Raw genomic sequence first — 22,152 nt, forward strand, 5'->3', positions numbered from 1 at the left:
CCCTGTGCAGCCCACACAGGAGACGGCACCTGACCATGTTGGTTCAGTCCCCTCCTGGCTTCCCCACTCTATTCTGCACTGGGAGGGAACTCAAACCAGGGGGCACTCGCATGTCTTGTCACCTAGGAACCCATCAAATCAGGCAAGGCTCATGTGGGCCCACTCCCATGGCCACAGCAGGAGACCCGAACTGGCTCTCCATCCCCTTGGCTGACCACTGCCCAGGAAGGCACCCAGAGAGGGCAGTGCCCAGGACCCCCTCTAGGGAGAGCAGGGCAGAAAGCAGAGAGGCATGGAACTTAATTGAATTCATGTTTAATAATTACAGGCACCGTGCCCCCCCCCCTTTCCCCTGCCCAGGCAGCAGCAGAGGAGGTGCGGGGGGCTGGGGCGGATCGCCCCCAGCAGCGAGGACGGCCGTCCCAAAAGTGATTTTCTTAAAATAAAAAAAAGGACCCCAGGGGTAGGCGGTGGCACCCCACCCCCACACCAATTTTTATGACTTTATATATAATATATCTCTATGCCCCCAGGGGGAGGGGCGCCTGGCATCGTCCTGGGGGGGGCGGGGCCCAGGCAGCCCCAAGCCATCCTGCCTCGTCAGCCACCACTTTATTAGCTCAGACACACACCGCGCTACAGGCGAACGCCGCAGCCCCCCCTGCAGTCTGTACGTCTGCGCGTCCATTTGGGTGGCCCCTGGCCGGCCCCCACCCTCAGTTGTGGTCAGACTCGTCCTCGGCCTCTCGCAGCCACGTGAAGAAGGCAGTGACAGACTTGAGGGCCACGCCCTTGCCCAGCTGCTCGGCGGGGTCCTTGCTGCTCTCCCAGCTGTAGAAGGCCTCCTCTTTGACCACGTCTTCATCGTAGAGCGCATCGAAAAACATGCGTAGTAGGTCTGCAGGGAGGCAAAGGAGGCAAGGCCTCTGAGGAGGGCAGGGACAGACATCATTACTCATGCTCCCTTTACAGACAGGGAGGGACAGAGGTTGGAAACCCGAGATTCACTAGAGACTGAGACTGAGAAAGGGGAAGAGACCAGGACAGCGAGAGAAGGGAAGGAGGGAGGGAAGCTGACAGAAGGGGAGACAGAGGGAAGAAGAGAGGAGGACTGAAACAAGAAAGAGTAGAGGGAGAGGGACAGAGCTGGAGAATGCTCATGGAATGAGTCCCAAACCAGAGATTTCATTGCTAGACCCCAGCCCTAGCCCAGCCCCTGCCCCTTACTGGCTGGCTGCTCCAAAGTGACCACAAGCGCCTGGAGAGCATAGAGCGCCTGCAGCTCCTTCTGTTCATCGTTCACGTATTTCTGTAGAAGCTTCGCTCGGGCCTTCAGCACGGCTACATCCACCCGTAGGGGAATCTCGACTGGGAAGGAAGACAGTGACTCAGCTGGGCCCAGCTGCAGCCCTGAGCCCCTCCCCTCTCAAGAGTCCCCCAAGCCTTACAAATGATGGCTGAGTAGCAGACGGCAGTCATGAGTGCACGGACCAATGTATCTGAAGTCACCTGCTGCTCGCTCAGGTTGGCCTGCAGAGAAGGAGGATGCCATGACCCGCTGCCCGCTTCGCCTCAGGGCTCTGCCCCCTCTGGCCCCAGCCCTCTTCCCACCTCTATCCAGTCATAAATTCGCTGGTTGCTGGTGCTCTCCTTAAGCAGTTTCTTCAGCTGCTGGCTCAGCTCCTCAGGGGACAGTTCTCGCTGGCTGGGGGGCTCAGAGTCCTCTCCCAGTGTGTATTCCACTTTCTGAGACCAAGAGTTCAAGAGTTAGGTTGGTGGGGGAAGAGGAACAGGCAGGAACCAAACAAGATAAGGGTGAAGACATAGCCAGCTTTATACAAGACCAACAGGACAGCAATCCAAGGAAGTCCTGCCCCCTACCTGTTCACTGACAAAGGTGCTGATGTCCTGGTCCTCAGGTAGGAATTCCTTCCAACTGAGCCCAGCCTCACGCCACAGCACCCCGACCTTTTTGTGACCCTGTAAAAAGGACAAGATCCCTTCAGTACTCCTTGTGCTTCTCTCCTGAGGGCTCAGGGAGCCTACTAGCCCAACCCCTCCCCTCCCTAAAAACTAGACCAGTCTGGGAGCTATTGGCTTCAGACTACCCCATCACACTACATACTAAGAGAAGTTGCAAATAGATACATGAACCCAATAGAAGGTATAATAAATCAGAGAAAAAACTCAGCTTTCAGATCTGTGGCTAGGAGAAGAATTCATAAAGATTACATAAGTTAAATGAACAATTTTACCTAATGAGAACTTAAAGAAATGAGCCTAATGGATTAAACAATTAGAAGGAAAATAGATAACTAGGAAAGTCTGCAACAAATTTCTCTGATAAAAGGTTTCATCCACAATGGAAACAAATGACTAAGGCTCAGAGGCCTTTCCCAAATGATAAATGGCCTTAAGGTCAAGAATAGTATGTTTTCAAAGAAAGAAATCCAAGCTATTAACAGTCACACAAAAATAATTCTCTACATCACCAATAACTTCTCAAATGCAAGTGAAAAAGCACCTATGATATTCAGACTGGCAAAGACAAGAAAAGAGGGAAATTTTTAAAATGAGGAGCTATGAGAACAGGGGTGCCCTCTACTGCTGGGGAAGCTGGTACTGTCATTCTAGGAAGCAATCTGGAATTAGGCCCTCAACACCGTAGGAAATGACCAGGGTAATTAGTGTTTGATTAATGCAAAGATCCCAGCTTTTAGGGTAAGTTTCTTGTACAAAAATTGCTGGGAAAATAGGAGAGCAATTTGGTAGAAACTAGGTACTAGGCAACATCTTGCACCATATGTATGTACACATCAGATATATGTGGTCAAAATGGGGATATGATTTACACATACAGGGCGATATCATGAGCAAAGTAGGGGACCATAGCACTATTTGGTTACCTATCAGATGTATGGAAAAGTGAAGAATTTAGGACGAAATAAGACACAAGAGTATTACAAAATATAAAATGGATTATTCTCATGAAATTAAAGTTATTGCACAAACAAAACCAATGAAGTGAAGATTAGGAGAGGACAAAACCACAGAAAAAATTTTATAGCCAGTATCTCTGATAAAGGTCTCAGTTCTCAAATACTGAGTCAGATTTGTAAGAATACAAGTCCATTATCCAACTGATAAATGGTCAAAGGATATGAAGCAGTTTTCAGATAACCAAAGCTATCTACATATAGTCATACAAAAACGCTCTAAATCCCTGATTACAGAAATACAAATTAAAACAACTCTGAGGTACCACACCTCACACCTTTCAGATTGGTTACTATGGCAGAAAAGGAAAGTCATAAATGTTGGAAAGGATGTGGGAAAACAAGGACACTAATGCCCTGTTGGTGGAATGGTGAACTGATCCAACCATTCTGGAAAGTAACTTAGAGCTATGCCCAAACAGCAAGCAATTAAACCTCACGCCCTCTGACCCAGCAATACCACTAGTTCTGAACCCCAAAGACATCAAACAACAAGGAAAAGGACCTATTTGTACAAAAATACTTATAGCAGCCCTTTCTGTGGTGGCAAAGAATTAGAAATTGAAGGGATGCTCATCAATTAGGAAATGGCTAAACACGCTGTGGTATGATGGAATACTAAAAAATGAAAGGAGGGATGGTTTCAGAAAAACATGGGAAGATTTACGTGAACTGATGCATAATGAAATGAGAACCATACTGTACACAGTAAGAGCAGTACTGTACAGTGTTCAACTGTAAATGACTTAGCTATTCTCAGCAATGTAATGATCCAAGACAATCCCAAAAGACTTATGGTGAAAAATGCTGTCCACCTCCAGAGAAAGAATCGATGGAGTATAAATACAGATCGAAGCATACTGTTTTCACTTCATTTTTCTTGGGTTTTGGGGTCTATTTTGCAACATGGCTAATATGGAAATGTTTCACATGCTTGCACATAAATTACAGCAAACTGCTCATCTCAAGGAGGGAATTTGGAACTCCAACATTTTAAAAAACAAATACTGGAAAAATGTTTTTGTGTAATTGAGGAAAAAAAATGAGAAAATGTACTACCTCACCAAAAAAGGAATCAAGCCCACAAAGTTACTAAAACGTTCAGACCCAATGTCCCAGCTATCCCATCAAAATATCAAAAGAGGAATAAAGGATACTGATGTACAAAGAGCTTTGTGACAGCCCCAAAACAGGAAACTGTGGGGATGTCCTCCTGCTGAGGAGTGATCCAACCAAGTGTGGCCTGTGAACGGAATGTAGGCCTTCAATGTAACTGTGCCTTAAGAAATGAGGAAACGGGACCGTTTGGGAGGAAAGTAGGAAGACCTTATTGAACTGGAACAGAGCAAAGTAAGCAGAGCCAGGAGAACAATGTACACAAAGAGAAACGTAGTCTTTAGAAGTCAGGTCAGCACCATGTGTCCAAAAGAACGATGATGAGCACAGCTCTCCCCCTCTCCTGATGAGAGAAGTGTCGTGGGCTTCAAATGCAGGAGTAAGTCACTAAGCACATCCTCTAAGTGCTTACAAAGGTCTCTTTTACTCACTCAATCCTGTTTTCAGGTGTGGCCAATATGAGAAACTGTGCTGGACCACATAGGGCTGCTGCTTTTTTAGCTAGCTCCATGAGAGCAGTTGTGAAATCTGTCTGTGTCTGCACATGGGCCTGTGTTTGGATACACGTATGTTTGTGTGCATATATGCCTGTGTGTATGGTTCAACAAGAACCTCTTCCTGCTGCTAGTTCTCAGTCAGTCATGGACTACCACGGACAGAAGCCAGGGAGAGTACAGGCCTGGGCCCAGATGCTGCTGGGAAGAGGACAGCACAGAAGAAGCTGATTCCTAAGTACTAACACTGCCCTCTCAGAGTCTCTGGCCTGCCCACCCCCTAACCCCCATCCACAGCCTTTGGCTCCCAACATCCTGACTCTCTCCAACACATTCTGCAGTCACGTGGCCATCAGCCTCCTTGCCACTTGCCTGGACTATGACCAGTCTCCTGATTGGCCTCCCCGCTATCAGCACCGCCCCCCCCCCAATCCATCCACCCTCACAGCTACCAACATCACATCAGTATGGAACAAGCTGGATTGTATTCGTCCCCAGACTCTCATTATGGCATCAGGCTCCCATCGATCTCCTTCACCAGCTAGCTGGCTGACAGTGAGCTGGCCTTGGGTCCTACCTCAGACGTGACTTAGCAATGTGGTCCTGGCCAAGTCACCATCTCTCTCAGCCCATTTCCTCATCTGTGAGATGTCTCCCAGTGATCCCAAACCTCAGAGGGGGTTAAAATGCATGCTACTACTGTCACTCACTGTCCCTGCTAAATTCCCACAGCAGGGCTGTCTTACGTTATCAGCAGACTCATCAGCACATAAGATGCTTTAGGGCAGGGGCTGGTTTCCATGTTCTTTGTACCCCTGGAACTCATCCTTAATAAATTCTTAGTGCACAGGTCTCAAGGACACTGGACGCTACTGGTGCTAACAGAGAGGACTGAGTGTGCTTTACTGGAACAAAGGGAAGATTCATGGGGACATATGCTACCTACCAGTGCCCATCACTCTTCTGGTGGCAGACTTGTTGAAAGCCCCACCAAATCCCAGCTTCCCACTGGTCAGATAGCCAGCTCATCGACTCATCACTCTTTTTCTTTGCCCACAGCTGCGATGGCCTCCTCAACCGATCAATTAAGAAGCATGTAGTAAGCACTCACTATGTAACAAATACTAGAGATATCACGCCCCCAGTCACAACTGGGGAAGAGAGCACAGACATAGGTTGCTAAGCAGAGAATCCAGACAAAACATGAGACAGTTCAGGATGTGCAGCTCTAAAAGCCACTTCAGGAGAATCAAGAAAATGCTTCATCAGATTAGGGGAGAATGCAATAGTTTACCTGTCAGATCTATAGAGAAGGGAAGAATTTGGGACCAAAAAAAGATAGAGCATTACAAAATGTAAAATAAGTTTGATTACCAAAAATTAAAAAGGTTTTGCACAAACAAAACCAATGAAAGCAAAATTAGAAGGAAAGGAGAAAACTGGGGGGAAAAAATTTTGTAGCAAGTACCTCTCACAAAGACCTCTTTCCTTAAATATATACAGAACTGAGTCAAATTTATAAGAATATAAATTATTCCCCAATTGATAAATGGTCAGTTTCAGAGGAAGAACTCAAAGCTACCTACAGTCATATAAAAAAATTGCTCTAGATCACTACTGATTAGAGAAATGCAAAATAAAACAACTCTGAGGTACCACATCACACCTATGAGATAGGCTAATATGACAAAAAAGGAAAGTAATAAATGTTGGAGATGTGAGAAAACTGGGACACTAATGCTGGTGGAGTTAAGAATTGATCCAACCATTCTGGAAAATAACTTGGAACTATGCCCAAAGGGCTGAAAACTGTGTATACTCTCACACAATAATATCACTGCTTGGGCTGTCTCTCTTTGAAAAAGGAAAAGGACCCATAAGTACAAAAATACTTATAGATGTTCTTTTTGTGGTAGCAAAGAATTGGATATTGAGGAGATGCCCATAAACTGGGGATTGGCTGAACAAGTTATGGGATATGAACATGACAGAATATTGTTGTGCTGTAAGAAATGACCAGCAGGATGATTTCAGAAAAACCTGGAAAGACTTACACGAATTAATGCAAAGTGAAGTGAGCAAAATCAGAAGAAGGTTGTACACAGTAACAGCAATACTGTACAATGAACAACTGCGAATGATTTAGCTATCCTCAGCAATACAAGGATCTAAGACAATCCCAAAGGATGTTATTCACCTCCAAAGAACTGATATTGTTTGAACTCAGATTAAAGCATACAAAATGACTAATATGGAAATGGTTTACACGATTGCACATATATAATCTATAATAGATGCCTAGCACATCAGGGAGAGAAGGATAGAATTTGGAACTGAAGTCTTTATAAATGTGGTGAGATAGGAGATGGAATGTTGTGTCAGCACAACACCAAGATCAACGTGGCCAGACTAGAAAGGTGCCAAGGTGGGGCCAAGCTGTGAAGGGCTTTAAAAAGTCATGGGACTTTCCATTTTACCCGAGGGAGTTCCTGGAGTTTGCTGAGTAGGGAAATGACATAGTTAGACTCTCAATTTGGGAAAATTCACTGCAAGTTTTCTAAAGGATGGATGGGCGACGGGGTGAGCTCAAGAGAGGGAGAATGGTTCTGAAGCTGCAGAAAATGGGAGTGTCCTTGACAGACAGAGGCATATTCAGAAAGAAAAGAGGCTGTGGGGGGAAATGTACTGAGCTCTTGTTTTTGGACATACTGAATCAGAAATGCCAACAGAACACACCATTTTAAGCATCCACTAGGCAGATGGAGCTCAGAAGAGCCACAGAGATGGTTACAGACTGGTTAAGTCATCTGCAGAGAGATGATAACTGAGCCCTTAGGGGCCAGGACCCAGGACAAGTGGGGTTATGCCTCCAGGGAGGGGGATGGTGGAGACTGAACAGTCAACCGGGAAGAGACCCACCAAGAGAACTTCCTGTCCCTCCTCCTCTCAGGATGTCTTCCCTCTGGTGAGTCTGTCAAGTCATCCTACTGACTGTTGCCCCTAAGTGCTGACCATGGATTTGGGCACCTTTCTTAATGCCTCATCTTACTATAAAGATGGGAACAGTGACACCCAGAGATAAAGTGCCTTGCCCGAGGGGATGAATATGGATGGGTAAGAAGAGGAAGATCCAGGAGCCCATCAGACCACCCCTGTCCTCCTGGACTGAAAGCCTCTCCAACTTCTGGCCTACAGTGTGCTCCAGAGTATGGCAGGAGAGAGATGGCAATGTGCCCCCACATGAAGTGAGGGGAGTTAGTCCAAAGCCAGAGACCCACACTTGGACATGGAGCTCCTGCCCCAGTGCTGTCACTGGAAGCCTTTCCAGCAGGGCCCCAAAGGTCTGTCTGTGGCCCTGGCCTCAGCGCTCTCTACTCACCACACTTTTGCACAAGAGCCCCAGGATCTCCAGCAGCAGGGGAGAAGCTTTGCCTAGGGGTTTCAGTGGCTTCGATACTTCCCTGTGGGGACAGAGAAAGCCAGACCTTGGGACACTTCACCACCTCACCAAAAGACAGACCTAAGTCTGGCTCACTACCCTGGGGAGCTGAAGAACACAAAAGATAATTACCTGAAAAACTCCCCCATGGGTACCCCACCTTCCCGAAGGATGGGCGTCACCAGTTCTGCCAAGTATAGCCACACATGGGGGATGTCGATCTCCATGTCTTCAGCCACTTCCAGAATCTCATGAAGCCTGCAAAGACCTGAGGTGAAGACCCTAGGGGCTCCACACAAGGGAACAACCCTGCCCCCAGCAGACCTTGTTCTGAGGGCCTTTCTTTTGCCCGAGGCTATGTGGAGATGGCAGAGGGAAGACCCAAGGGCTGGCTTACCCTTGGTAATATTGGATGGTAGTGAGGTGACCAGCACAGAGAAGCTCGTGCAACAACTGGCCCATGTGCTCCCGGGCAATGGTGCTGCGCTCCAGGGTCGACTCAATGCCGTTCCGAACAAAAATGAAAAGCAGTGACGGAGAGGCAAGTTCCTGCACACACTGTACCGCTTCCTAAAGGCAGGAAAGGGGGAGTCAGCTGGGCCTGGGGTCCCTGGCAGTGCCACTGCCTTCCTCCTGGGGGCACCCCTGCACAGTCACACCTCACCTTCATGTCATTGAGATGCAGGAACTCCTCAATGATGGCTTTTGACTTCTTTTCTAGTTCTTCCTCAGACAGTGCGGCCTTGGTGGGGGCCGTGGGGGCAGCAGCTCCCTCCCGTTTCACTGCAGAGAGGGAACAAGAGGGAGTTTGGAGGAGCCCCCACTTCGACCTGGGCATCCCCCTTCTTGGCCCCTGCCTTACCGGCGTCCCGACTGCGGTCCCGCTCCTCGGTCAGGCTGGCCGCCTTGCGTAGACCCTCTGGTTGGAGAGATCGCTCACGGCTGCGCTCCTCCACTTCCTTGCTGAAGCTCCGCTTAGGGATCTGCGCCCGAGCTCGGTCCAGGCGGTCACCACGCTCCCCTCCCCGCTCACTACGCTCCAGGCGATCTCCGCGATCCCCAGCTTTCTCACCGCGTTCCCGGCTCAGACTGCTCCTGTGAGAAGAGCCAGCTGAGCCTCCGAACAAAACCTGGCCCCACCTGTGGCCAGGGAGGAACAGGGCAAGCCAGGTGGCATCCAAAGACTCACCTTTGTACCACACGCCGCGTGTCAGTGCTCTCTGTGGGGGCTGCCTGTTGGAGGGCTGAGAAACGGTTTAAGGTGCTGGTTGATGGCCGAGCTGTCTCAGAGGCTGTGGAGACAAGAACCCAGAAATGCAAAGCCCCTCCTTTCTAGTCCCAGGACTCGCCATTTCTAAGGGCACTTGGCTGCCACCCCACCCTTGTCCCAGCCCTCTGCTCCTACCTGAGTCTGAAGGTTTGGCTCCCATGCCCCCACTGCTGCCCTTGCCCCAGCTCAGGCGGCCCCCAGGAGCAAAGAGTTGGTTGTTGGAGTCAATAGATCCAGGCTAAGAGGTTCCAAACAGGAGAACAGAATCACAAGGTGCTCTAGTCCCTGTTCTGAGACCCAGACCCATTCAAACATTTCCAAGTAAATGGGTCTAAAGTCATGAGGTAAAAAGACCAGCTTCCCTTCCCCCTTCTCTTTCTTCTCTGGCTTCCTACCTTAGTGATCTTGGTGAGTCGGGAGGTATCAATGGGTCTGCTGCCTTTGCTAATAGGAACGGTATTCCAGCCGCCATCATCCACAATCAAACCCCCTCGGCCTAGAAAGAGGGGGATCAGCACTCACCCTCAGACCCCACCCAGGTTCGTGAGCACCCCCCGCAGCCCTAACTCTCCTCAGAACCTCAGCTCCATCACAGGGTCTCCGTGGCCCAGAGATCATCACTGAAGAGTCCTCCCCTGCCAGTCCTAAGCAGTCCCTCTGACAGAGGGTCAGGGACAGTGCTCCCTTTCTGCATCTCTTCCCTCCAAGCCCACAGACCAAACGAGCCTGGCGTCTCCCTCTCATGGACTCACTGCCTGGCGGAGGTCCTGGAGGGCCCCGACGCTTGTCCCCGCCCTTGGCCATGAGCTGCTGGACTTTGATATGCTCTCGATGTTCCTCCATCTCAGCCTCCTTGTGAATCTGGTCGATGGTCTTGGGGCCCTGGTCTCCCCGGCGGGGCACCCAGTTGCTCTGCAAGGATGAAGCAAAGGACAACTCAGGGCAAGGAGGAGCAGAACAGGTACATGGTCATGAGGGGAAATGGGCACAGGGCAAGAGGTGCAGCCTGGGGAACTCTTACTCTTCGGAGATCTAACACATCTTGCAACATAAACCGGATTCTCGACGAAGTCTTCTTTTCCTTGATGATCTTCTCCATTTGGTTGAAATACTGATCCATGCGGGGCTAGAAGAATGGAAGGCAGAACCCTGAGGGGGCAGGCACGGGCCTCTCCCTGGAACCTCACCATCAGAGGAGATGGCCTGTGCCCTGGCCTGGCCCCTACCCCCATCATCCACCGGGAAGGGGGCGCTACCTTGGCCTTCTCAAAGTCCAAGTCTTTGCCAATGGTGGTGAGCAGCCGGCAGAGACACTCCAGGGACTCCTCGTCATGGTTCTTCAATAACTTGACCACACAATCGTGCATGATGGCCTCTGTCAGCATCTTCAGTTTAAATAGCTCCCCGATGAACTTGATGTTGCCCAGGGAGCGACGGCGGGCCACATCTCGCGCCTCCTCTAGCTCCTCTTTTAGGCGGCCCCGTTCCTCTGCCTGGGAGGGGCAGAGGTAGAGTCAGCTGGGGGGACGAAAAGCCTCACCCCTTCCCACAAATCAGGCTCAAACAACATTTGGCCCTCGCCAAAGGATTTCATGCAGCTGTCACGTGACCTGTGGCAACCAACCATCACCTGGCTCTCTCTAGTCTAACCTGTCTGAGGGCTGAAGAAGGTTAGTCTATTTTAATTTGGGCCCCTACCTACTGCCAAGTCATGCAGGTCTGTCTGAAATAAACAAATCAATGAGACAAACCCAGTTCTCTAAAAGGGAAGAGTGAAATGAGTAGCCAAAGGAGAGAAAAATACAGAGAAGGACCACCTAGCACAATGGACAGCTTCCAGAGGGAATGAAGTGATGAACAAGGCCAGAGTGTGTGGGGCACATTAAATATACCCTTGGGCTGAAGCCCTGAATAGATGAAGGGAAAGAATGTGAGATAATGGTGGAAAATAGCTCAGAGCCCAGTTGTGGAAAGTCCCAGATGCTGAGCCAAGTCTGGACTTTCTTTGGGAGGCAATGGGAACCACCCAACACTCTGGAGTAACAAAGAGGATGGAGGAATCAAGTGCTGTGCTACCAGCAGGTGGGCATCAGGGGTGGTCCTGAGGGTGCTCCCAAAGGAGAAGCACAGGGCCTGGTGGACAGGGTCCAGGGTGCCTTCCCTTCTTGCCCCATCCCCCCGGCCTGAGGAGCGATAGACAGGAGAGCCCAGTCTGCCCTCACCGTTGCAGCCTCATCCATCTCCTTCTGCTTTTTCTCAAATACTTCATCGTCGTCCTTGTCTTTCTCAAATTCCTTCTGGCACCTATTTAGCAGCAGTTTCCGGAAATTGACTGTGACCGTGGGCTTGTCAGTAGTGGGCACCTTCAGCTATGGGGGAGAGGAAAGAGGTGTTAGGAAGGGGCAGGATGGCTCCTGGGGCAGGATGGTGGGCAGGGGACCTTAAGGAACAGCACTGACCCCCATGAGGCAGCGGCACATGTTGGCATAGGCCACCGAGAAGTTGGGCTCCGAGATGGCCTTCTCAAAGATGAGGTCAATGACCCCTTTGAGGCGCTCCTCCGTGTCAATGGCCAGCTGCTGCACCTGCTTCATCAGCTGCTGGAACATCTGGGGCGTCAGTTTGTTCAGAATGGATCGCACCCTTCGGAATAGGTCCTGCAAAGCGGGGGACAGAGCACAGAGTGAGACTCCCCAGACAAAGACAAGTCCTGGAGGTCAGGGCTGAGGAGGGCTGTACCCCCTCCCTCAGCTACATCCCACCCCAACCCTACTGCAGGCACCTGGGTTTTGCTGCCATCGGCATCCTCTTCTCCACGGTCCTTTTCCGTAGGTCCCCGCTTGCTACTGGGCTTCCAGGCCTTCTCGGCTTTATTAAGCTTCACATCCTCACTGAGCAACACTGTGGCAATGATCTTCCGCGGCTCCTTCCGAAGGCCCTGCTGGGAGCGCCGGGGGCCAAGGCCAGTCGGCTAAGAGGGGAGCCAGGTGAGAAAGGCCAAGCGAGACCATGGCAGAAGCCTTGATTTCCCCAATCCACCCACTGCTACGTGGGACCAGCATTCTCACTCACCGGTCCCCGGGGTAGCTCACTGCCTGGTCCCCCACCAGGCCCCCCTCTTGGGGGGCCTCGATTGCTGAGATTGGGCCGACCCAGGTTGGCAAAAGATGGGGTGAAGTCAGGGCCAGAGTTCATGATGGTCAGCCGGGTGGGGTCGAGTGGCCGCAGAGGTGTCTTGTTTGCCTGTGCACAGAGAGGGAGCTTTCACTGGCAGGACAGGGGCCCCTTGGGCACCTGGGGCAGAACTCCTCCAAGTTAGCCAGTGCCCACCCTCCTGGCCACACCCACCTTGTCCAGCACCACATCACTGATGTGAGGCAGGCCCTCTGGCTTTTGCATACTGGCAAAAATAAACTGGAATCCAAGCAGGAACTCCCGGTCATAGCGCTTCTTCTCTTCAGGATTTAAAGGCTTCCACTGATCTGAGAACACAGAGGAGCAAGGAGTTCTAAACGGCCCCATGTCTCCCCCTGCCCTGGCAGCCTGAACCCCACTGCTCCTGCCCCTAAGCTCACCTGACTTGTACTGGTACTTCTGGTCCCCAGGCTGGATGTTCTCAGCATCATCAATCTTGTCTTCCTTTTCCTCCCAAGTTTCATCAGCCTCCTCGGGCCTGGGGCTCCGTGGGTCACCCTCAGGCTCAGGGGTCGGTGCACCCCGCGTAGGGGACTGACTTTCTGACTCTGGCACACATTCATTCCCCTGTGGGCACAGGACCCTGGACTGTAGGGCTGACTGCACCCTGTCTCCACATCAACCCCCTGGTGGCTGCCCCCTCACCGCTCACCTCCTTGAAGGCATCCAACAGATCACCCACGGTCTCCTTCTTGTTCAGTTCCTTGATTCTCCTTCTCTTCTTTGGCACAGATATTGCCACCACTAAAGGGGGACCAAAGGCCAGAATACTTTAATATGCTCCCCCCTCCTCCATCAACAGCCCAGTCTCCCTGGGCCAGTTAAAATGCCTCAGTCCTAGTTTCTCCTCAGATCCTCAGCTCCATCACAAGGCTTCAGTGGCCCAGACACAATGGCACAAACAGGACCTCATCAGTGAAGAAACAAGATGCCCACCTGTTAGGCGAGGCCCACCTCTCCCCTCTGAGCCACAGGCTCTCCCTCTTCCTCACCTCGGGGCATCTGTGGGGCCCCCTCCCCTCCCCGGATGCACCACCCAGGGTGCCTTCCATATAGAACAAGCTAAGGAGAGCCCCGGGGGCTTCAGCGACCAGCTATCCCACCCCTCTACCCCTCACCTTGGGTGGCTGTCTCGTCAAGGCTCTGGGGAAGGGGGGCTGGGGTGGGGGTGGTCTCAGGGGGCAACGATTCCTCTCCTCCCTTCTCCCCTTCAGTCTCCCCTTCCTCGTCCTCCTCCTCCTCCTCATTCTCTAGCTCTTCCTCCTGGGCAGGAGGTGCAGCAGGTGGCCCGGGAAGGTCGGCAGGGAGGGTGGGGAGTGCCGGCGCTGATACTGGCGCCACCACCGCTGCCGCCGCCGCCACCGCCACCGCCACCACCACCTCCTCAGCCGGCTCCTCAGGCTCAGCAATAGGGCTCAGGTCCATGGCAGGGGGAGAGGGGGCCCCGTTGGGCAGCTCCTCAGGCTGGGCCGTAGGGGCCTCAACTGTGAATTCCTGGGGACAGGCTGGGGGGGGTGGCGGCACAGGAACCGCTTCAGCCTGGCCCACCTCTGGCTGGGCCTCGGGCTCCTCCGCGGGGGCCACACCGTTGGGCTCAGGAGAAAGCTTGGTGTCCGGAGGCTGTTGGAGGCTGGGAGCCTGGGCAGTGGCAGGCTCGGGGACTGGTGGAGGACTAGTCACTTCTGCCTCTGGGGAGGGTCCAGGGGAGGCACAGGGCTGCTGGAGAGCGAGGGCAGGGCAGGACAGCTCTGGGGCTTCATGGGTGGTGGTGGGGGGCTCCTCCACAGTCATCTGCATGACCACTGTGGTTGTCATCGTGTCCTCGGTAATGGGGAGGCCTGAGAGGCCTGGCTCAGGCCCTGGCTGTAAAACTGGAGGTGGTGGCGACGGGGCCGGGGAAGGAGAAGATGGCTGCGATGGAGATTCGGAGGGGCTGTGCTCTGGGGCAGCCCCTGGCCTGCCCCCAACGGTCACTCCCTGAGGCCGGTCATCTGTAAAGAGAGCAGAGAATGACTGCTCGCATCTGTCCCCACTATCCCATGGCGGCTGGTTCCCAAACTGTTCTCCCCTTCACAATAAATCACCACCTTCTACCCTATCACAGCTGGACAAAGCCACTTACCTGGGCGGATGATGACAGCAACCTGGGGGGTCTCCCCGTTAGCCTGAGGCTCCAGACCTCCTCCTGTCTGTGGGAAGCGAAAGGTCAGCCTGCTGGTCCTGAGGGCCTTCCCCCTCCACAGGGTCACTGACCCTGGAGAAAAGTTAGAACCTTTTCCCTCAGGCTGGGAGCTGGGAGGACATCACCATGGGGAGTGGGGTCACGCCACCCCTCAGTACCTGGGGAGGAGTGGGGGTGGAGGAGGTCCGGGCCCCAGACATGATCTCCTCTGTGATATCCTTCCCTCCCTGGTTGGGATCTCGGATCCGAATCTGGGAAAAGGGTGTAAGCTGAGTGGGGAGCAGGGGGAGCCCACTTCTCCTCCCTGCCCCCACTCCACCCCTCCCCCACTAGGAAACAGGTAGGGGGATAGCAGGACCCCCCTGAATTCCCCTGCTGATCCAAGCACCCTGCCCCCAGGAGCCCCTCGACCTCACAGAGTACCCAGTACATCACAATGCCTTCCCTCACTACTGCCCCCCCAATGCTCCAAGCCAATAGCACACTCCCTCCTCCCACCTCGGGGACTCAGATCCAGCCCTCAAACAGCCCAATTCTGGCCAAGGATTGCCTGATCTCTGGGCAGGGCCCAGGCTCCAAGGGGTGGAGCCACAGTGACTCAGCGGCTTCCCCAGCCCTGGCACCCCATTCTGGGCACCACGCCCAGGGCTGGAGGACTGAGCAGAGGCGGAGGCTAGCGAGAGCTTCCAGGACATGGGGGGTGGGGGTGGGGGCACACATCACAGGACAAATCATTCCCAAGAAAAAAAACCCAACACTGAACCCCCAAGAACTCAGACTCCTCCAGTCTCCCCCATGCCCCTCAGGCTCCTCCTCCTCAAAGCTGAACATTCATTACCAAGCTTCCGAAATCCAAAGGCCCCTCTCCCTTGCCCCCTCCCACCTGGCTGGAACCCTTCTCCCAGAATCCCCCTGCTCTGACCCACAGGGCCCTAGCGCCCACCTGACCTGGCCTCTTTCTTCCCAGATCCCCAATTCTCCCTCCGTGCTGTGGCTCACCGTCTTCCGTTCCCTTTTGGGAGCAATCTGGGGTGGCTGGTTCATCATGACTGGGGCGGGGGCCACTCCAGGTGGAAACTGCTGCACACCCTGGGCTGGGTAGTAGGCACCAGCTTTGCAGAGGGGGGCCAGATAGGGGTGGGGAGGATGAGGATAACAACGTCAGGACCCAACCATGTACGGACACTGGCTTGTGCACCCCTTGGGCCCCTAGAACCTAGTTTTCTCCACACAAGGGGAGGGGAGGGGAGCTGGGGCCTCTGCCCTTGCTCCGCCCCCCACCCCCAGGGAACTCGGCGTCTACAGAAGCCGGGGAACCAGTCTGAGCTGCGTTTACAAGAATTCCTGACACACACCTCTCGTTGGAAGGCACCCCCCCACACACACCCCCATGATGCAGGCCCTAACCTTAGGTCAGTCTAAGAATATCAACAAAGGACTCCTATGTGTGATGCCCTTTACTTTTTCCTACTCAGGGAATAAGGATGTGTGCTAGAAGACCAGAGAGATCCCACCTAACTCTCACGACCCCCTATTTCACCTGGTTTTAAGGCTCTGTGGCAGAGGTTTGGACACTGTAGACAGAGAACAGAAAGTGGCAGCTTAGCCACACTACACTGGCAGGGACAGAGGACCGTCCATCTACCACCTGAGCTCCCAAACTCCTCTGCACGTGGACCTCCCAACTTCTGGTAGGCCCTAGGACACTGGCTGGCAGCTCCTTGCCCTGGAGAATCCTCCAAATCTCTTGGCAGTAGGATAAAGTCTACTCCATCCCACCCCCCACTATTTGTTAAACATTAAACACCGATTATGAATCCCATATCTCTTTGATACCAACACCAGAGGCCAGAGCTTGTTTTCACAATCTAGGAAATATCCTCTGAGGCTCACAGGCAAATCCTGCCCCTTTCCCCCTGCTTGCTTACCGTAGGTCCCAAATTCAGTGGGGCTTGCTCCAGGATAGAAGCCAGGGGCTCCTGGTTGCACTGGATACTGCTGGGTCGGGACAACATATGTAGAACGGCCCTGGGGAGGGAGGGGGGAGGAATTGGCAATGAGCAACTGGCCTTAGCCTAGAAATCTGAAAAAGAGGGACCAGGGAGAAAACCGGGGAGCTCAAGATTAGCCAAGTGTCTCAGGTCCCACTTCCAGGCATAGGACATCCCTGCCTCACCTGTCCAGGGATGTAGTAGGCGCCTTGGGAGGCTGGGTAGGAGATCTGGGAGGGGATCATCATCACTTGGGAACCTGCAGGGTAGACGTGGGCAGCTGGGCCAGGCCTGGCGGGGGCTGCACTCTGCACTCGGGAGGCTGCACTACTTGGGGGCTGAGCCCGGCTTGGATAGAAATGCTGGGAGGGTGAGGAAGGAAAAGGAACACACAATGTTACAGCCAGGCCTCCAATCTCAAAACAAGATGGGCTGCTGCGGATAGGTGGGCTCCACTAACCAGCCCCCAGGGCCAACGACTCGCTCATCTGGCCTTTCCCCTCACCTCCAGGCTCTCTCCAGCACACTCTTACTCCCAGAGAACCATGCACTCCATATGGTAGCATAAAAAGGACCCCTCTCATACAAAAGCAGCCCTGCCTTCCCTGACCCTTCCAGGCAACAAATAGACCAGCATGCACTGCTCTGCCTCCCTGCCCCACCCCCCAGACACTAGGGAGGTGGCTTTTCACATGCAGGGCTCTTTCCCTTCCCACGACCAGAGGCTCGGTAAAGCTAAGCCCTCTCAACATGCACTACAGCAGCCCCCCTGCCACCCTAGGGCTCCATCTTGGGTGGACAGGAGGCTATCTCCCCATCATCCCCCAGGACCCTGTCCCTGCTGCCCCGCCCGTGACTGGGAGACCAGGCTATGGTCCAGGATCAGGCAAGAGGCATTACCTGCAGAGACCTGAATCCTCCCTGAGAGCACATGGGGACAGGAAAGAAGAGAATTATCCCCCAGGTGGCCAGGGATGGAGTGAGGAGAATAGGGAAAGAAGCATCCCTTCTTAGGAGGAAGGAAGCAGGGGAGAAAAAATGGGGCTCCTCTCCCCCATGGGCTAGAGTGGCCACAAGGGACAATGACCAGAGCTACTGCGACCACCAGGAGAAGAGAGGAGACAGAAAAGATGTAAGCTCCATTAGGGCCACCCCAGGTGCACTGCTCCCAGCTCTGTGGGGCTCCCCGTTAGGGGTACCCCCATAACCTAGGCGTGTCTCCTGTGGGCACTCATTATCAAATAATGCACTGAAAAAGAATAAGGGGACACAGGAGAACAAGGATTGGAAGAGATCAGAGGCAGGTGCGAGGAGCCAGGCCCTGACCACTCAACTCTCCTGGTCCTTCCCCAGCCCCCCAAGTCCCAGCTGCCTCCCCACAGACCCTCACCTGGCGGGGCTGAGAAGGCGTGTTCATTTGGGTCGCTGGTGGCGGGTTAAACACCACCGGTGCCGTCTGCCCCGGGGGAAATGCCGGCTATAGAGGGGGAGACCAGAATTCAGCAAGAAGAGAAACTAAGGGGGAATGGAAACCACTGGGGGGAGAACAAAGTGGCTCAAGACAAGACAGCTAACAGAGCTGGGGCTGGCAAGTTCAGTTCCCCCAGAACCAGGAGGCCATGGGCCCCCCCACCAAGACTCCCACTTTGCCTCCCATCTAGGGGCTGGGGAATCCAACTGGAACTTGTTCTCCCCCCCAGCTCAGTTCTGGGCCCAGCCTTTCTCTACAGTCCCCCATTACCTGGGGGAGTCCAGGGGATGGGGCAGGTGGGGGGCCTGTGGGCTGTGGAGCTTTGTTCATTTCATTTGGTGCCACATCAGGGTCCCCCCAGCACCTGTGAAGAGAGGGGGGCGTGTGTTCAAAGAGGCACCAGGGAGGGGATCTAAGGCCTTGAAGCTCAGTCCCTAATAATTAAAGCTAGGGTCTCCCACCTTTGCAGGTTTCCAGACCACAGACAGGAATCTGAGCCCAGCCCCAACTGCCCCTCACTCACCCCCTCGGGAAACAACAAATCCACGCTGTGGCCTACAGGCTCTGGGCATCCGAGGGGCCTAGGATTAGAAGGGGAGGGGGAATCAACCTGGCTCCAGAAGCCTAAGACCAACCGGACCAGAAATTCAAGGTCTCCCTGGCACCATGCTCCAAGAACAAAAAAGGAAGGAACCCCCCCCCCCCCCCCTCCAGGGGATGGTAAGAGACACACCAGAAGATAAATGATTTTTGCCTAAGAAAGCACGTGAAGGACAAAGTGCCAGAGGAAGCCTCGGGGAAGCCAGCTGGGGCCCAGCTGGGCCAAAGTGAGGGTCTGAATTCAGTGGGTGGGTGGGTGTCCTGGACACAGGAGTTCAAAAGAGGTGGTGGTGGTGGTGGGGGGGGGTTTATCAGGAAGAGGTCCAGAACCAGAACTGACACTGGTTCCTACAATGGAGAAGAGAGGGAGAGAGTTTGAAGGGAAGGTCAGGAGGCCTGCCTGGGGTTCCTGAGAGAAGCCCTGAGGACATACTAGTCCTAGGAAAAGGGGAAGAGCAAAGAGACTGGGGGGATAGGGAAAAGGAGAGAGAGGTCAGGCACAGTGGCAGTGGCTGGCACACAGTAGGGGCTAAATAGGAAATTCCTGCTCTTACAAAGGGAGGGGGTGAACGCCCAGCATACTTTAGGGACCAAAAAAGCAGTGCTTGATCTTACATAGCAGAGAACACAGGGGAGGACCCCAGTGCCTGGCACACAGTAGGTGCTAAACAGGAAAAGACTTGCTCTTACGGAGCAGAGGCCAGCAGAGAAATGGGGCTGCATGGCCTGGCACACAGCAGTGACAGATAAGAAGGCTTCTTACAGAGCAGACAGGAGGGAGGGGAAGAGGGTCCCCAAATGCCTGGCACGCGGTGCTTGATCTTACAGAGTAAAGAAGAGAGGCTAGGGCCCAACGCCTGGCACGCAGTAGGTGCTGAACAGCAAAGATTTCTTTACAGAACAAGAGGAAAGAAGGGGCCTTAGTGCCTGGCACACAGGGAGGCTGAGCAGGCAGTGCTTGATCTCACAGAGCCAAGAACACGGAGGGGGGACCCCAATGCCCGCACACAGTAGGTGCAGAACAGGCAACGCTTGCCGGGGGGGCGCGCGGCCCGCACACAGTAGGTGCTGGGCTTCCTCTGGTCGAGCACAGGCTGGAGGAGGGGGCGGCCGGGCCCGCACCCGGGAGAGGCAGAGGAGGGGAGCGGAGAAGGGAGCGGGTCGACCAGCCGGGCCGGGGTCGAGCAAGGCCTAGGCCTGGGCCTGGGCCTGGGCCTGGGGCCGGCCCGGGCTCCTCCCTCCCGAGGCGGCGGCGCCAGAGAACAACGTGTCACTTCCCGCCCCGCCGCCCGCTCGGCCCCGGCCCTGGCCCCGACCCCGACCCCGCGCTCCGCAGGCTCGGCCCCGGCCCCCGGCCCGGCCCCGCGCTCGACCCGGCCGGCGGCCGGCACACGTGGGCTGGCAGGGGGCCGGGCGGGCGGCGGGCCGAGTTGGGCTGAGCGCGAGGCCGGGACCGGCCGGCCCGGAGGGAGGGCGGGCGGCGGGGCGGGGCCGGGCCGCGCTGGGCCCGGCGGCAGCGGGGCCGAGCGGGCGGCCCCGGGCCGGATGGCGGCGGATGCCGGGGGGAGGGGGCCCGGCTCGGGCCCGGACATGGCGCCGTTACCTTCAGTCTCCTTCAGTCCGCGCGGCCGAGCCCCACGCAGCCGCACAGGCGCCGTCCACGACCATTTCCGGCTCCCGCACACCGCTCCGGCTCCGCCGCCGCCTCTTCCCCGAGGCGCAGGCGCAGGCGCAGGCGCAGGCGCGGCCCGGCCTGCCACGTGACTGCCGCGGCGCAGGGGGCTGGGTGGCACCGGCCGGGGCTGGGAGGTGGCCCGCCTGCGGCGTGTGTCGTCATCGCCGTCACGCCGGCGTCCCCCCGCTGCCGCTACGCAGAGTCTTCCCCGCCCCCAGCCGCGGGGGCCCTCGTCGATCACGTGGAGCCCGCCGGGAGGCCAGAAGTTCCACTCTGGCTCAACCGCATTCCTCTGTCGGGGGGGGCCTTCGGAGCCCCTGGGGGCCGCCGCGGACCAGACCCTGCCCTCAGGAGCCACTCCGGGCTGTCGTGCCCCCTCCGCCGGAGGAGGTTGGCGCAGGCTCCCCCAGGGCCCCCAGGTCACGAGGTCCGGGAGCGCCGCATGGATGGAGTGTCCGCGTCCGCGTCCCATCTCCACGTGTGGGCTGAGCGCGGACCGGAGGAGCTGGAGGAACTGCCCCAGCCCGTGCCCACCCAGCGTGATGCCCCCCAGCGGGCCTTGTCCCGTCCCCTCCGTGGCAGAAGGTAAATGGGCTTCTGACCACGAAAATCCCTGGCACCGGCAGGTGGCCAAGCACCCAAAGCTGATGGGATTTTATCAGCGGAAGTGACACGAAAGAACAGGCGCGAGGCCCAGTGAGTCCTGGGGACCGCACCCCCTTTCCTTCCGAAGGACAGCGAGCCCAACGACGTGCTAGCACTGAGACAGCCCCGAGGAAACGCGGGACGCACGATTGGTTCTGGTGGGCCTCGGTGGGGCGCCGAACTTGGCTGTATCACGGTGATGCCATTTGGGCCTCTCCCACGAGTACCCACCAGCTGCCCGTAGGAGGCTGCTGAAGGTCTTTTGGATTGAAAGTTGCGGGGAACTTTTAAGGTCCGAGGAGAGCAGATAATAGCGGAGCATAAGAGAAGGGGTCAGGGAAGGGCAGGGGCAGCCAGGTGGGCTGGCGTTAGGAGGACAGACAGGTACTAGCTGTGTGACCTCGCCCTGTTTGCCTCAGATTCCCAACCCCAGAGGCTTACTCTCCCGGAGGTGGCAGAGGTCAGTAGAGTTGGACTGTAGGGAAAGTCAAGGCTAGGCTGTCCAACAGTGACCAGTAGAAATGGAGACAGGACCAAGAAGCCCAGTTTGCTGCTGGCCCGGTCTCATTCTCTTTAATGTTCTCATCACTTGACCTACACAAAAACACAGCAGGGAACCACAGAGTCAGCAGAAAGGGCCCGGAGGTGGGGGACCATGGATATAGGAGGTAGCCTATCGTGTCCAGCACAAATCCATGTGTTGGCTGATTTTGCTGAGCTCGCACTTAATCTGCTACAGGGCAAGGCTGCCTTGCACCACGGGGAGCAAGAGCAAAAGAGCATCCAGAAAACTTTTCTTAGCTTTATGAAAACGTGAAATTACAGTAAGAAAGTCTCCGCAGCCCATCTGTGCTGATACCCTTGTGAAAGCACACACACAGGCCTAACTCCTAAATACCCAGTGGGCTTTCTTATTCTCCACCACACTAAGAAATGTGGTTATCTAGTTTTTAATTCCACTGCAAATCAATTAGGGAGAACAGCTCCAACAGAGCTACCCACAGATTGACATCCTGAGTGGCGGAACCTCACTGGGATGTAGCCTCCATTTCCATCCCAAGTGGTGAAAATAGATTTC

At 54.8% G+C, this 22,152-nt stretch overlaps 1 protein-coding gene and 2 non-coding genes across 5 annotated transcripts; all 3 read right to left on the reverse strand.

The window, feature by feature from the left end:
• Positions 1–299: 299 nt before the first annotated feature.
• On the reverse strand, positions 300–20,484 carry EIF4G1 (eukaryotic translation initiation factor 4 gamma 1). Of its 3 annotated transcripts, XM_072640426.1 has the most exons (33): positions 20,358–20,484; positions 18,678–18,735; positions 18,425–18,518; positions 18,074–18,160; positions 16,869–17,045; positions 16,621–16,720; positions 15,692–15,804; positions 14,851–14,943; positions 14,633–14,699; positions 13,629–14,501; positions 13,163–13,254; positions 12,891–13,077; positions 12,664–12,797; positions 12,388–12,558; positions 12,098–12,286; positions 11,775–11,972; positions 11,538–11,684; positions 10,572–10,808; positions 10,337–10,441; positions 10,068–10,227; positions 9,711–9,811; positions 9,451–9,553; positions 9,235–9,337; positions 8,908–9,140; positions 8,710–8,828; positions 8,443–8,615; positions 8,178–8,303; positions 7,986–8,067; positions 1,882–1,980; positions 1,612–1,746; positions 1,449–1,530; positions 1,228–1,368; positions 300–898 (listed from the first exon to the last, which is right to left on the reverse strand). In XM_072640426.1, exons 3-33 carry the CDS (start codon positions 18,482–18,484, stop codon positions 717–719), a joined length of 4,869 nt encoding a protein of 1,622 aa, XP_072496527.1. In that variant the 5' UTR covers positions 18,485–18,518; positions 18,678–18,735; positions 20,358–20,484; the 3' UTR covers positions 300–716. The 3 variants fall into 3 exon arrangements, with proteins under 3 accessions (XP_072496527.1, XP_072496528.1, XP_072496529.1); XM_072640427.1 differs by lacking the exon at positions 18,678–18,735 and having other exon boundaries at positions 20,358–20,459; XM_072640428.1 differs by lacking the exons at positions 18,074–18,160; positions 18,425–18,518; positions 18,678–18,735; positions 20,358–20,484 and adding an exon at positions 17,584–17,754.
• Positions 9,884–9,941, reverse strand: LOC140530663 (small nucleolar RNA SNORD66). Its single transcript, XR_011976091.1, has one exon. It is a non-coding gene; the product is annotated as a small nucleolar RNA SNORD66 (small nucleolar RNA).
• LOC140530662 (small nucleolar RNA SNORD66) lies at positions 13,355–13,431 on the reverse strand. The gene has a single exon (XR_011976090.1). It is a non-coding gene; the product is annotated as a small nucleolar RNA SNORD66 (small nucleolar RNA).
• Positions 20,485–22,152: the final 1,668 nt, after the last annotated feature.

This window comes from Notamacropus eugenii, chromosome 2 (assembly GCF_028372415.1).
Source record: "Notamacropus eugenii isolate mMacEug1 chromosome 2, mMacEug1.pri_v2, whole genome shotgun sequence".
Lineage (NCBI taxonomy): Eukaryota > Metazoa > Chordata > Mammalia > Diprotodontia > Macropodidae > Notamacropus > Notamacropus eugenii.